Source organism: Scyliorhinus canicula, chromosome 16, assembly GCF_902713615.1.
Source record: "Scyliorhinus canicula chromosome 16, sScyCan1.1, whole genome shotgun sequence".
Classification (NCBI taxonomy): domain Eukaryota; kingdom Metazoa; phylum Chordata; class Chondrichthyes; order Carcharhiniformes; family Scyliorhinidae; genus Scyliorhinus; species Scyliorhinus canicula.
The window spans coordinates 21,886,037-21,901,745 of record NC_052161.1 but is presented as its reverse complement, the minus strand read 5'-3'; the positions used below and the strand labels follow the sequence as shown (position 1 = coordinate 21,901,745).

The 15,709-nt window shown below is 41.0% G+C and overlaps 1 protein-coding gene across 1 annotated transcript in view; it reads right to left on the bottom strand.

Annotated features, from left to right (window-relative positions):
- atp6v1ba (ATPase, H+ transporting, lysosomal, V1 subunit B, member a) overlaps nucleotides 1–15,709 on the bottom strand; it is a 71,238-nt gene that overhangs the window by 27,862 nt on the left and 27,667 nt on the right. Inside the window, exons 2-6 of the mRNA XM_038773775.1 lie at nucleotides 13,880–13,935; nucleotides 12,996–13,094; nucleotides 9,869–9,962; nucleotides 7,780–7,857; nucleotides 2,758–2,897 (exon numbers count right to left, since the gene is read on the bottom strand). Of these exons, the coding sequence (XP_038629703.1) occupies nucleotides 2,758–2,897; nucleotides 7,780–7,857; nucleotides 9,869–9,962; nucleotides 12,996–13,094; nucleotides 13,880–13,935 (467 nt within the window). The remainder of the gene's footprint in view (nucleotides 1–2,757; nucleotides 2,898–7,779; nucleotides 7,858–9,868; nucleotides 9,963–12,995; nucleotides 13,095–13,879; nucleotides 13,936–15,709) is intronic.

The window sequence follows — 15,709 nt, the reverse complement described above, 5'->3', positions numbered from 1 at the left end:
GCTGTTTCCATCCTTCATTTTTTGTGCTTCAAATTGAGTGGAACAATCTTCTGTAAATCCTTCTCTACCTTAAAGACACACACCAATTGGCTATGTAGGTTAAATGGGGTTACTGGGTGATGAGCCATCAATTGCATGAGAGAAGAGTTGCTTTACAAAAGTTAGGCTTTAATAAGCTAGAACTTAGCCCTGCGGTTGTCTACAATAAAATGGACGACCGCCGGGCATTTCGACTATTTATACCTCGGTAAGGAGGCGTGGTTAACTCAGCCTCTCGACCAATCGGAGAGCTGTCACATGACTGGTCTCAACCAATCGGTCGAGAGGCACATGACCGACCAGGGCCAATGGTAAGCCGGTGTTCTGTCCCAATGGCAGACAGCTATGCAAATCATATCACCACACTGGGTTACAGGGATAGAGTGGAATCATGGGCTTAAAGCAGGTTGCTCTTTCCAAGGCCAGTGCAGACTCGAATGGGCTCCTCTGCACTGTAAATTCTATGATTCTATGGCGTATAGTGCTTTAGGCAGAGCAAATTCCTGCTCAAGCATAGGCTTCAGAATTTACTAACAACTTTTAGTCATAATCAAAGCCAACACAAAAAAGATGAAAGTGAATTAAAACAAAACTTTCATTTTTTCTAAACTTATCAGAGCACAAAGTGGTTTGTTTTACAGGGGCCAAAAAGACAAATTTACCCATTAGTCACTTGTTGTGTAGAACCTTAGTATTGCTGAAAAAAAAGAGACACGATATTGAAGGTTTTCATCTTACGTTCATTTATTTATTTATTTAAAATTTTAGAATGCCCAATTCAATTTCTTTTCCAATTAAGGGGCAATTTAGAGTGGCCAATCCACCTAGCCTGCACATCTTTGGGTTATGGGGATGAAACCCACGCAAACACGGGGAGAATGTGCAAAGCCCACACGAACAGTGACCCAGAGCCGGGATCGAACCTGGGACCTCGGCGCCGTGAGGCAACAGGCTAGCCCACTGTGCCACCGTGCGGCCCCATCTTACATTCATTAGGACAGATTCAAGAACGCCAAATTTCAAAAAGAACAATTTATACTGCATGAAAAAAGGGTGCACTATGTATACCCCAATAAATGGTGCTGCCATAGGCTCCCCTCTGGAGCCAGCTCTCACTAACATTTTTGTTTGTTTCAATGAGAAATTAGTTTTTGCTGGAATAACCCCTAATCTACCACCCCTTAAGTATTTCCAATAGGTAAATAACATGTTTACTACATCACTTGCTGAACAATATCAACTATGCGAGGGATTACACTAACAACCAATTTAAGAATACCAGTTGGCTCACAATGTAGTTCGCTTCTGCTTGCTGGAAGCTACATATAGTCATATGCAGGGATTTGTCCTGAGGGAATTTCATACATAGCACACTTATTGAATAAACAGGAGAATATGGGAATAGTCCCCTAGTGCAGTCGCCATGCCAAGTTCACAACCAATCGGACCCAAATGAAATTAGTTGAAGATTTCATACTGGAAATCTTCTTAATCCTAAATGGCTCTGGTGCATTTACCTTCCTCCTCCTCGGTGTAGCTGCGGCCTTCTCCTCCAATGCCCACTCTTCCAGGTCAGCAATAATTCCCTTGTTTAGTTTCACTCATATCCAACTGATTGTAGCCACAGCAGAAGCTTTCTTCCTTGCCCTGCAGCATTACCTCAGAGAATCACTTGGATCCATCTTTAGTCCCATCTCTTCCTCAACTACAAAGCTCAGTGGGCTAGACAGCTGGTTTGTAATGCAGAACAAGGCCAGCAGCGCGGGTTCAATTCCCGTACCAGCTTACCCGAACAGGCGCTGGAATGCGGTGACTCGGGGGTTTTCACAGTAACTTCATACTTGTGACAATAACAGATTACTATTATTACAAGCTTCCCTTAGTGACGTCAACATTAGACACGGGGTAAATTTCTAACTATAGTTAGCTCCCACCTCTCCACTAATTCTCGACCCCTCAGCATTGCCAAACAACTTGTCCAACATCTGGTCTTCAATACCACATACTTGGGCAAATTATGTTTTTATACATGAAATGAAATAAAAATTGCTTATTGTCACGAGTGGGCTTCAAATGAAGTTACTGTGAAAAGCCCCTAGTCGCCACATTCCGGTGCCTGTTCGGGGAGGCTGTTACGGGAATCGAACCGTGCTGCTGGCCTGCTTGGTCTGCTTTCCAAGCCAGCAATTTAGCCCTGTGCTAAACAGCCCCATATGTAGACTAAAAAGAGTTTAGCAGTGTCTACTGTTTCCTCCCAGTTATCAATCCACATTGGGTGTCACGAGATGCCCTCAAGAATGCTGTTTGTGTGACCACTCTAGAAGGAAATTGTGAGCAGGATTCAGCCATGGGAATGAAGGTGGAACATCGAAGCTGTGAGAACCCTGGTTGTTCTTTTAGTCCTACCTAAACCAACCCCCCCCCCCCCCCCCCCCCCCCCCAAGGCCAACTATAGCATCACAATTGCTTTTCTGGTTGCGATCAACTATCACCATAGACATCGACTTGGTTTCATATTGGTAAGAAAACTTGTCAATTATTGAAAATGTATTAATTTTGTAGTAAGGTTACTGGCATATCCCATATGAAGTGATAAATAACGGAGATAAAAAGTTCATCAGCAATTAGTTAGGCAACCTCATTTGAATAAAATGTTCAGTGCTAACCAAGTCTAGTATCCATGAAATGGAAATGATCCATTGAAGATTTTTTACAAACCTCATTATGTGGCAAACCCGCTGCTGAAAATATAGGAATCTTTTGTCCTCTAGCAATACTGTTCATGCCATCTATTGCAGAAATTCCAGTTTGGATCATTTCTTCTGGGTATATACGACACTGTGGATTTATAGGTTGACCTAGAACGTAATTCAACCATAAACCATTTTTATAAAAATTAGGAATTATATGAAGAATAACATTATTCCACCACGAAGCCTTGGGAAAGTGGGCAGCATAATCAAGGAACACTCCCACCCGGGTTATTCGCTCGTCCAACCTCTTCCATCGTACAGAAGGTACAAAAGTCTGAGAAGACGTGCTAACAGACTCAAAAACAGATTCTTCCCCACTGTTACCAGACTACTCAAGGACCCTCTTATGAGCTGAATTGATCTATCTATGTATCTTCTTTACTGTTGTAGCACTACACTCAGTATTTACGTTGTGTATTTATCATATGTCCTGTTTTATTTCCATGCATGGAACAATCTGCCTGGACTGTATGCGGAATAATACTTTACACTGTATCTCGGTACACGTGACAATAAATCTGAATCTAAGCAATATTCATTTATGTGGCACCTTTAGTAACAACTCAAGATGTGTCAGCAGAACATTATACATAACTTGACATCCAGCTAAATTGGGTGGTACGAGTAGAGATGATCAAAAGTTTGGTCAAAGAGATAGGTTTTTAAGGAGCATCTTCCAGGAAAGAGACAGAGAAATTTAGAGTGGGGATTGAAGGGTTTGTGGGCTATGCAGCTAAAAACCTGAGTGATGTAGCAGAGGCCAGAATTGGAGAAGTGCACTTCCCTGGAGAGTTGAAAAGATGAGGAGGCTTGAGGGGACCGATGGTACCCATAAAATATTGACCCAGAAGATGAGATTTCAGGGGGTTGGGGGTAGAATACCAGATTGGACTGAGGATTGGCTGACTGACAGAAAGCAGAGGGTCGGGTTAAATGGGTCCTTCTCTGGCTGCGAACTGTAACTAGTGGGGTGCCACGGATTCAGTTCTCAGACCTCAATTGTTTACAATCTATATAAGCAAAGACAGAGTGTAATATAGCAAAATTTGCCGATGATACCAAAATACTTGGGAAAGCAGGCAGTGAAAAGGAAATACACATTTTACAGACGGATAGATAGGCTAGGAGATCGGGACAAAATTTGGCAGATGGACAAAGTGGATAAGTGTGAGATTACCCATTTTGGCCAAAAAAATTGTCAGGCAAATAATCGAAATGGAAAGCAGTTTCAAAATGTATCTGGGCAGAGGGATTTGGGTGTCTTTGTTCATGAACCGCAGAAACTCTGTACGCAGGTACAAAATGTAATAAGAAAGGCAAATGGAATGTGAGCATTTATTGCAAAAGGACTGGAGTATAAAAGCAAAGAAGTATTGTTGCAATAGTATAGGGTATTAGTGAGACCACATCTGTAGTATTGTGTCCAGTTTTGGTCTTCTTATTTGAGGAAGGATGTGGTGGCATTGGAAGCAGTTCAGAGGAGGCTCACCAGATTGATTCCGGGAATGAAGGGGTTGACGCACGAGTAGAGACTAAACAATTTGGGTTTATACTCGCTGGAGTTTAGAAGGGTGACAGCGGATCTGATAGAGGTATATAAAATAGTAAAAGGGATTGATAAAGTAAATGTAGACCAAATGTTTCCCCGTGTGCGGTAATCTAGAACAAGAGATCACAGATATAGGTTGAGAGGCGGTAGATTTAAAACTGAGATGAGGGGGAACTACTTCTCGCAGAGTGGTGAATTTGTGGAACTCACTGCCCCATAGTGCAGGGGAGTCTGAATCATTAAATGATTTCAAGAGGGAGGGGAGATGAGATATATTTCTGATTAAAAAATGGGTTAAAGGGATATGGGTAACAGGTGGCATTGAGACCAGGAGATCAGCCATGATCTGACTGAATGGCAGAGCAGACTCAAAGGGCTGAATTGGCAACTTCTTATGTTCCTAAATAGAAAAGCAAGAATGAGACTTCAAAAATGCAGCATTATCATGCTCGAAGTCAATGAAGACCAGTGAGCACATGTGGGATAGGTGTATCAATCTTATGCAAATTAGAACTCTGGCCACACAGCTTTGCACAAGTTTAAGAATATGGAGGGTGAAAGATGAAAGGCCAGTCAAGAGAATGTTGGAATAGTCATGTCCCGAGGTAATAACGGCACAAATGAGTCGAGATGTACTGGAGGAGGAAAGGTTGTAAATGGTCTGGTTCTGCCAAATCGAGCAATCTGACAATTTTTACAGTGCCAGGGTTCCAGGTTGGATTCCCGGCTCGGCCCCAGTCTGTGCAGAGTCTGCACGTTCTCCCTGTTAGGTAATTTGGATATTCTGAATTCTCCCTCTATGTACCCGAACAGGCGCCGGAGTGTGGCGACTAGCGGCTTTTCACAGTAACTTTATTGCAGTGTTAACGTAAGCCAACTTGTGGCACTAATAAAGATTATTAAAGACAGTGGAAAATGTGAAAGGAAGCAGGACTCCTTGATGTGGGATGACAGAAATCAGAGTTAAATGCTGGAACTTTATCTTGGGAAAATTAATGCAAACTGATGCATTGCTGGTGAGTCAGCCAAGAACCTGCAAAGCAGTTAAATAAATTGTGAGCAGAGTAAAGGCAGATGGAATATAATATGGATAGTTATATTAAACTCTTAATGGAAGAATAAATGAACATACTCAAGAACAGTGTAAAACTAGCCAAGAATGAAATTTAAATAAAGAGTCTAAATAAAGAGACTAAGCAGTATTAGTAGGCCCAGCACTTCCATGTCTTCAGTCACTGTGAAGTAGCCAAGTATACAGAATGTTAAATTATAGCAACATAGAGAACAAGCCTAAGGATCTTAATCAAAAACGGTTATAGTCCTCTGGACACTGGGCGGGATTCTCCGGTTGGCGACGCCTGGCCGGAGAATCCTTGTTCATGACAAAATCAAGGGTGGCGCTGCTTTTGCAATGCTCCGCCCCCTCCCAAGCGGCGTACTCGGAGAGTACTCTGCGCACCGTATCGGTGGCCTCAGGACATTGCCCGAGGCCCACCCCCCCAATGCACCACCCCCGCCCGGTTGAGTTCCCGGCGTGGGTCACGTGTGGTCTCATCCATCGGGAACCTGGCGTGGCGGCTGCGGACTCAGTCCAGCGCCGCCACAGTCGGGGGAGGGCTGATCTGCAGGCAGGGGGGACTTTGCTAGGGGCTGGGGGCACTGTTGGGAGGTGATCCAGCAAATGCAAGCTGGCCAAAGAGGGAGGCACTATTTGGTAGGCCGGGTCCGTGAGTGGCCGGCGCCATTTTGCACGGCACGGCTGCTGCTGTGAGCATGCGTGGCCACGGATCTGGCAATTCTCTGGGAAGTATCGGCAGCTAGAGCCAGGTACTCTAACTGCCTTGATGAGAGCTCCCAGCCAAACAGAGGATCAGTGTCCGTTTTACGCCATTTTTTCTGTCGTAAAATGCCACTGCTCCCACGCCAGCATGGGGACATAGCCTCAAATTGGAGAATCCAGCGCACTGCATCTTGACAAAACTGTGTCCATTTGAAGTCACAAACGTAGCAGGAGGCATTCAACCTCAGGCAATGCAGATGAGCTGTTTCCAAAATCAAGCAAAATGGTGAATTAGCATCTAAGCTTCATTGATCCTCAGTCTTTCCAGATAAGGTGATCAATTCATTCAAACCGATCAGAACAAAAATTGGGAACCAGGCAATTCCCGAGCACGACCAACAAAAAAAAAATCTCATTTGAAATTTTTGTTGATTTCAGTACTGCAGAAGTTGCACTTAAAATGCACTTCACAAACTAATACAACATTATGTCTGAACATGTAAGCTCCTCGATTGACGGTCACGTGAGAGTACCTTTAAGAAATGGGTGTTTATAAATGGGTGTGTATATAAATATCTGTAGTGAGAGTACCTTTAAGAAATGAGTGTTTACTACTGCAGTGATGTCGGAGTGTGGGTGGAGCTGGGCTGTCTGTCAGCTTTTTAACTTTCATTTTAGGCTGTTTGCTGCAGGGTGTGTTTTAGTTTCATTTTCAGTGTTGGAGCTGAAGCCAGACAGAGCAGGTGTACTATTGATCTCTCTGCCATGTAAAGTCTATCTCTTGATCATTTGGTGAATTCAGAATTATAAATGTTCTCAGTAGTGAATGTAAACCTAATGTGCTTCTGTTAAAGGTTATGTTTTTTTGTAAGTCTTCTGGATGTTAAAAGGACAGCATATGTTGTATTATTTGGGGGTTGTATTTTAATTAATGGGTGCTAAGATGTTCACTGAATGTTTTAAAAAGGTTAACTTGAGCTCACAGAATAAACATCGTTTTGTTTTTTTAAATACTTTCCATTTCTGCTGTACCACACCTGTAGAGTGGGCCGTGTGCTCCCCATACCACAATCTATTAAACGTTGTGGGTCAGATGAACTCCATGATACACTTTGGGGTTCTCTAAACCCTGGCCCATAACAATGCACTTCTACCTCCACTATATTTGGTTACAAAGAAATTTGGATCCCAAATCCTGTCAGCACTTATTGACCACATACATCATTTATAACAGAGCTAAATTAATCCAAACTGGTCTACTCCTAATAATGCACTTTTATACAAAATTAGAATTAGCCAATCATTTGAATGAAGTAATTCAAATAATACAACAAAATGGGACTTAACTGCATGCTATTTGATTTTATTTTTACATTATAATTTCCTGAGAAAAGCAACCAGAAAATACCGCTCAAGTTGATCAAGAAGCATTTATATCTTTCTATTACAGTGCATCTTTTTCTCGTTAGAAGTACATTATCTCCACACACTGCCTCGTGCCAATCCAGATTAGCACTGCGCATGGAATCCAAGACTTTAAACATAAGAGATTGCTACACTAATACATCATTTTCTTCCATAAAGAAATACATCATTTTCTTCCATATTAAATAGGTGAATTTTCAGTAGTATAATTATCTCAGTAACTATCAGCTTACCCATAATATCCAGAAAGTCTTCAGCCAATACTGTTGGCCCTCTGTCAATGGGTTTTCCCGATCCATTGAACACTCTACCTATAAAGAGCAGTGTTATTATTACTCACATTATCAAAAGTAAAATTTTGAAACTGCTATATTTTGAGTGGTTAAGTAATTCAAACTGCAGATTTATGAATGGAATGCCAATGTCCCTCTACATCGGTGTCAAGTTGGGCCTCAATTTCAGATTCAGCCAATGTTCACAATATAGCAGCACTATTGGTGGCAAGTAAAATGCCTTCATGCAAATACTGCAGTTAGTGTGAATGCACACAATACTCTCCAGCATTAACAATGCCAGATTGGCGCTAAGGACCCAGGTTTGAATCCAGGCCCTGGGTCACTGTCCATGTGGAGTTTGCACATTCTCCCCGTGGTTGCGTGGGTTTCACCCCCAAAACTCAAAGATGTGCAGGGTAGGTGGATTGGCCATGCTAAATTGCTCCTTAATTGGAAAAAAAATAACTGGGTACTCTAAATTTATAATAAAAAAAAACAATGTCAGATTACAAATTATTCTTCCGTTCAAGTCTTCCTATCGCAAAGAAAAGGTAACTTTAATCCAAACAATTTTGGAATTTTCAGTTATAGTTCAACCTGGATATTTTGTTCTAAAAGGATCACTAGCATCTCTTGAAGCAAACACAACTGTGCTTCTACAGCCTCTTTGTGCCTTTGTTTTTCATTGACATGCTAACCTACATTACATAAACAAAAGCTTTCACTGTTATCCATGATTTTACTTGTAAATTGGGGCTACAGACTCAGAATTATTCAAGAGGAAACTAGAATCAGAGTGCAGCAGCATAAAGGCAGACATTTAGCTCATCCGGTCTTTATTTCTGGTTTTCTCTAAATAAGCCGCCTAGTTCAAACCCACTTTCTTACTCATTCCCGTTCCCTTTAGTATTCATGTTTTCCATTAAAAATCTATTTTGCTTCAAAAAAAGAGATGGATTCTGTTTGTAGATTGTAACAGAGAATGCCAGGTTGTATTCCATCAAATCCCTACACGCCAGAAGGAGGCCATTCTTGGAGTCTGGACCGACCTGCTGAAAGAACACTCTACCGTGGCCCACTCTCCCGTCCTCTCCCTGTAACTCCACGACTGATGATGGACAATCCATCTAACCGGAACATCTTTGGACTGTGGAAGGAAACCCATGAAGACACGGGGAGAAAGTGCAAACTCCACAGTCACCCAAGACCAGAATTGAACCTGGGTCCTGGCGCTGTGAGGCGGAAGTGCTAACCGCTGTGCCACCATGCCACCCTCCTATTACTCTCCCAAGAAATACCCTCCGAAAGGAAACATTTGCGTCTTTGTCACTATCTTATTCAATGGAAATATATTAAACAAAAACTAGAGCCCACGAAAAAGAAATCAACTACATAAATTAAAAACTGACCCATTTTAATGATCTCTATCTTCTATATATGACCAAAAATGTTCACTGTGATGCTGTCCTGTTTCCTTTTTGAAAAGACACTTTTAGAACCCACTTAGCAGTATTTCACTCAAACGCAAATAGAACGAAATAGGAGGATAAAGCCCCTCGCGTAATTAGCTCTCCCACTTTGAAGCCCCTTCCAAGTGTGATTCTCCTCACTAATTCTTAAAACGTGAGCAACAGGATTTGAAATCAAACAGATATGATTTAGTTTCAGCCACAAATAAAATCTAATCTTTTTCAGATAACTATCATTTTGAAGATCCAGATTAGGCAATTTAAAAATAGATCTTAAAAATATTGCATATAAATGTGGTTTCCAATGCAACATTCAAATTATAATAAATGGAATTCCGATATTTGACAACTTACTTAGACTAAAAAATTAATTGAGAAAAATAGGGTGCCAATAACTAAAGTTGACCTGCAGCCAATTATTTCTTATTAAACGACAACAATGCATTAATATTTGAAATGTATGCAAAGAATGGCCTTGATATTCAATGATAATGTTATAATATAAATCATTAATTCTGTAGCTATATCAAGAAAGGGTCCTGCAGGCCAGCTTCCTATGGAGAATAGAATCTACTTACCAAGCATATCCTCAGACACAGGTGTGCGAAGTATGTCACCTGTAAATTCACAGGCTGTTTTCTTGGCATCAATACCCGATGTCCCCTCAAACACCTGTGCACAATGAAAAATATATGAAAGTACACTTAAAATGCATGAGTGTCTCATGTGTTCTTCACCAAAATGTTACCAGGGTCTTCAGGTGTAGATCATGAACACAAATTGCATAACATAGGCTACTATTGCCTAGAATATGGAAAAGTCTTGACGAAAAAACAAACTCCGCCTGCAATGCTTCTCAATCAGGCCTGGCACCCAAAAATGTCTGGAAAAATGTGGGGCGGGAATGACACGGAGAAAGCATAAGCGAGAGGGGGAGAGGAGGGAGCAAGGAGCGAGGGAGCAAGGAGCGAGGGAGCAGGCGAGGGCAGCAGATGCCCATTTGGTTGGGGCGAGATTTGCCCAGATTGTTGTTGTTGGTGGCGGCGGCGGTTGGGGGGGGGGGGGGGAAGAGAGAGAGAGATTGCCTTGATGCTTTGGGAAGGGGAGGGGTCGCCCCAATACTTGATTGGGGGGTGGGGGGGGGGGGGGGGGGGGGGGGGGGGGGGGGGGGGGGGAAAGAGAGAGAGAGAGAGAGAGAGAGAGAGAGAGAGAGAGAAACATTTTAAATTCAGATGGCACCCTGACTTATGTGAAGCCACATTGCTGGCTCTATCGGACTCCTGACAGAAAGACAACGTAAATCACACTCCCAGATTCTTTGTGCCAGGGAATCTGGAGAGAAAACTGTGCAGGCGAGCGAGAGGGGGAGAGCGTGCAAGAAAGAAATTGAGAGAGTGTGTGAGAGAGAAACGGTGAGAGCGAGAGCGTGCGATTTGGCTCAAATTATTCGCTTACATTTTTAAAAAATGAAATGAAAATCGCTTATTGTCACAAGTAGGCTTGAAATGAAGTTACTGTGAAAAGTTCCGAGTCGCCACATTCCGGCGCCTGTTCGGGGAGGCTGGTACGGGAATCGAACCGTGCTGCTGGCCTGCCTCAGTCTGCTTTCAAAGTCAGCGATTTAGACCTGTGTAATTTTCAGTACCCAGTCAGAGAAAGGCAATTAAAGCCAATACCAGAAAACTATAATTAGAAAACAAGACTCGAGATACCATAACTTTTTCTACTGGAGCAAAGAAAGTGAATAAGGAAAGGCCTGCTCCGCTAGTCAGAATCCATGATGTAAGGGCAACAAGGTAAAATGTCCACTTAAAGAATAAGATTGGTTTGAAGAGATTTCTTTAAAAGGATTGTTAGAAATCTGGAACGCTTTGGTTTAGTGGTGGCAGAGGGGACTTTTCTATCTTTTAAAGGAAATTTGGATATAATTTTAAAATGGAGAAAGATATGGTACAACTATTTGAAGAAAGAGCGAGACAGTGAAATATGTTTTCGATTGAACAAGCACAATGAATTGAATGGTCTCATTCTGCACTTCAATCCTTTAGTTTGTCCAGGCTTTGGGAAGCTATGAGGGTAACTGGTTGAGGACCCAAAGTGCTCGTGACACTGCGGCACAGTGGCTGGCACTGTTGCATTACAGCACCAGGGACCCAGGTTCAATACCGGCCTCAGGTGACTACGTGTGGAGTTTGCACTTTCTCCCCTTGTCTGCGTGGGTTTTCTCCGGGTGCTCCGGTTTCCTCCCAGTGTCCAAAAGGTTAGGTGGGGTAACAGGGATAGAGTCAGGCATGAGCCTCGGCAGGGTACTCTTTCCAAGGGCCGGTGCAGACGCGATGGGTTGAATGCCTCCTTCTGCACTGTAGAGATTCTAAGATTCTATCTTAGTATCAGAAGGATGAGCCAATCTTGCAAACAGATATAGTTGTGATATTTGAATCAGGTCAACATACTGCTGCACAGCAAGCAGCTTTCAACAATGAAAAATGATGGTGAATACAGGCAAATCCACAGCACAAATCCAAGGAATGGATACAGGCGCCAGACAACATTGGTGTGGTTTCCAGTCACTTAGTGAACTGCAAAACAAAGCCATATAAAGAGACTTTTAGATGTAATCCTTCATCTTTGAGCTAGCTGGTCTCAGCAAGAGCAGTAATGATAACGCTACACCTCAGGAACTCAGATTAGGGATAAAAATTGGTCCAAACACCAGTTGGAATGCAGAAAATTGTGCATTCAGGCAAAGCATCGTCTTGGCTACGTGGCTTCACTTGAACAACTAACTTGCATTGATTATCCAGACTGATAGTACATCAAATGTGCCAGATCTCTGGGTTCACGTGCTAGCATTAATATAATATCTGCCTTGGGAAAAAGGCTAGATGAAAACAATTAAAACAAATTTAAGCAGCAAAATTAAAAACATGGAAGCAATGTTAAAGATTTAAAAAGTTCAAGTTTTTGAGCAATGAAGCTGGTTTGAAATAAGTACTGTATTTTAATAAAAAGAATACATTAAATATAGATAAAATTCTAAGTATAACTAAAGTAAACACAGAGCAACCCTTCTCCCCACCGCCAATTCAAAAGCTTAGACATTTAGGAAGACAGTATCAAATGCAGCCAAAGCAAAGTGTCAGGGGATTCTGTAAGAGGGTTCTTCCCAAAACAGATGGGAAATTTTGTGGTTTTACAGATTCAATAAATATATTTGGAAAGGGCAGTCAATTGCAAGTGTTGAACTGTCTTTTCTTATTCCTACTTCATATTCTGCTTACAAGCAAATACACAGAACATAAAATTAGATTTCCACTGGTAATACTTTACAGAAACCATTCCAACTGTGATGGGTTGGAATGAACTTTTTTTAAAAAGCCAGATTTCTCCGGCCATCGCAATTCACTTTTCCCATCGGCAGCACATTCCAGCCCGCGGGTCTCCCAGTGTCGTAGGGTGGCTTCAATGGGAAATCCCATTGACAAGCGGCAGGAAGTCAGAATCCCGCCGTCAGTGAACGGCGCACTGCCAAGAAATACCGCAATGGGAACCGGAGAATCCAACCGTAGGTTTTATACTGGGGAGACATTTAAAATATTTCAGAAAAAGTCCTAACAAATTTTTCAAAGTGGAGATAATTAGCTGATTCAGTCAATAAATTTACTAAACATTCCAACATTATACTACTTCATTACAAACCCTTACCTGTACTACAGCCTTACTGCCACTAACTTCCAGAACTTGTCCACTTCGGATGGATCCATCAGGAAGAGTAAGATGTACAATCTCTGCATACCTTGGAAACTGACAGCAAATGAAGCAGAAGCCCTTAATGTTTTAGCTGAGAATTCATACAAATCTAGATATATTACAAAATTCCAAACACCATTTTAATCCAATATTGACATCTGAAAGTTGGAAGAATTTACTAAAGTGCATACTGTACTGTTGCTGAATAATAGTAAAAACTTGATAAATATTTAGATCGAGAGAATTTCACATAGAATTTCTATGCTTTGGAGACTAACAGTACTGTATAGTTGTACCTACACCAGATTGACTGGAATGTTCAAGATGGTGGCTCACCACCACCTGATCAAGAGCAATTATGGTTGCGCAATAAATGTTAGTCTTTCAGGCAACGTCCACATCCCATGAATGAATTGAAAAAAAAAGTTAAGGTTTGTACAATGCTGCTGCTAATTTTTGCAAATGCAAGCACTCATTACTAGTTCTTGCCAGCCCTATTCCACCTCATTCCCACACGTTTCCTGTTCTAAACATAACACTTGAACGCATGCTGATTCAAACATGTTCATTAGTTATTTGCATTTTTATTGCTCGGCAACCGTATAACTTCAGATGATAAAGAACATTTTACTTAAGTATCTAAATTTAGATTCAGCAGCAGTAAGACCGATTGAATAGACAGGGGTGCTAATTAGGAGTTGTTTTATAAGCACTCTATTGAAATCCTGATATCAGCAAAACCCTTCTTGGCAAAACATTTTAGTTATTATTTTGTTAGGATTCAAACTTATGACTAGCATTCAGAATTGCCGACATTGAGTTTTTACTGGGATAAATACCTTTACTTGGTCCAAGATCACCAGTGGTCCATTAACGCCAGACACAGTCCTGTACGCTATTAAAAATAAATATTCACAAGAGAATGAGAGCTTTATTCAGATATGTCATCATCAAACTAAATGCAAAATACAATAAACAAACACATTACTAATCTACTGCTTTTGTAGTGTTAAGACTGCAAGTGAAATTAAATGCAGTTGGTGTAAACAAGTGGACTTAATTTTCACATTTTCACTATTCTCCACTGCAGAACAAAAGCACACATACCACTTCTCAATATATCCAGTTTCTTTGAAATCTGTGTTGTTGTTGTCTGTTTACTAAAGATTTTCCTTCTGCATCAGCATGGTTACAGAGATCATTTTTAATGGAGTTTAATGGAAAGTAAGATCCATAGAATATATCAATTGCTGGTCAAGCCCTACAGCAACAGCATAATTCACCATTTGATGGACTAGGCACAATGGCATTACTGTTGTATGGGTGGTCAACTGAGCCTCACCAAATTGCAGGAAAAGGAATTTTTGCAGCATGATTTTGATACATTACCAAAATGCAAAACTGCCTTATTAGTATTGAACTGCAACCCTGGCCAGTTGTCTCAGGTGAAGCAGCAATACGGGGAGACACACAGGCTACCACCTTGCCTTTTTTCCTTTACATGGGAAAATATTAACCATGCAGACACAGGAGACAATTTGACTATGGTTGACATTTGTTTCTGATCAGCCTTCTCTCACATCTGTGGTGGCTGAAGTAAGGACTGCATTGTTTCGATAGGCCTCTATCACGCTTTGCTTTTTGTGTAATCCGTCAATCTCTTCACCGATATCAAAGCTGCAAGGAAATTAGAACAGACCAGCTCTACTGCAGTGCACTAAAGCTTAGCGGGGTGCATCCACTATGCAACTAATTAGGCTGCAGCCAACAGAATAAACCTGTCAATGTTCGCTTGCTGTTTCCCACACACCTGCATTTCATTCACTAATAAGCAAACATCGGGAGAAGCAAGGCAAACTGCTCGAGCATGAAAACCATATAACAGTGTTGCAATCAACTAAAGTATTTCTAGTTTCCTTTTAAAAGTTGCATAACACTTAAACTAAGGAATATTCCTGAAGCAGATAATCCACTCAAGTTACTTACTGAGAAAGTAATATTGCTAAATCTACTGTAAATAGTCTTGAATAAAGAATATTTATTTCTATTAATAGATAATTTTTCAAAAAGCTTCAGGTTAATCATCTCAAGTGGATCTTTCATCTTTATAACATTTCTTCCCAGTCTGCCATGGACATTTTTTTTTTTTTTTAAGTACTATACTAATTTGCCAGTGCAGAGATCTTCAGTGTAACCACTCAACAACGCACAATTAAACCTGAGCAATGATTAATGGGGAAATAAGTTAACCAGGTAGTGCAGCAAATAGGGAAGGGGTGCCATTTATAGCAATAAACTTAATTTCAGGTCATTGAATGGTGCATTCAATATATTCAAATACACAACTCGTACAGGTAAATATATTTTTTGCAATATATTGCATTATTTAGTACGATAATTGATCCACTGGTAAAGAACAAAGCATTTTATTCAGATGTCTGAAAGAAATGTAGAATACTGCAGTTTCAATATTTTGCTGTCAAAACATCAAGATATTAATTCAAAATATATTTAGCACAATGAAAACATCTATAATTTTCCAAGTGAATTATGAAATTGGATTAGCTGGTACACAAAGTGTTCACTTTAATGCCATGCTTAATGTAAAGGAAGTATTTTTCATTGCTTTGAAATTAGATGGAGTTTAGACACTTTGCACAATAATTCGG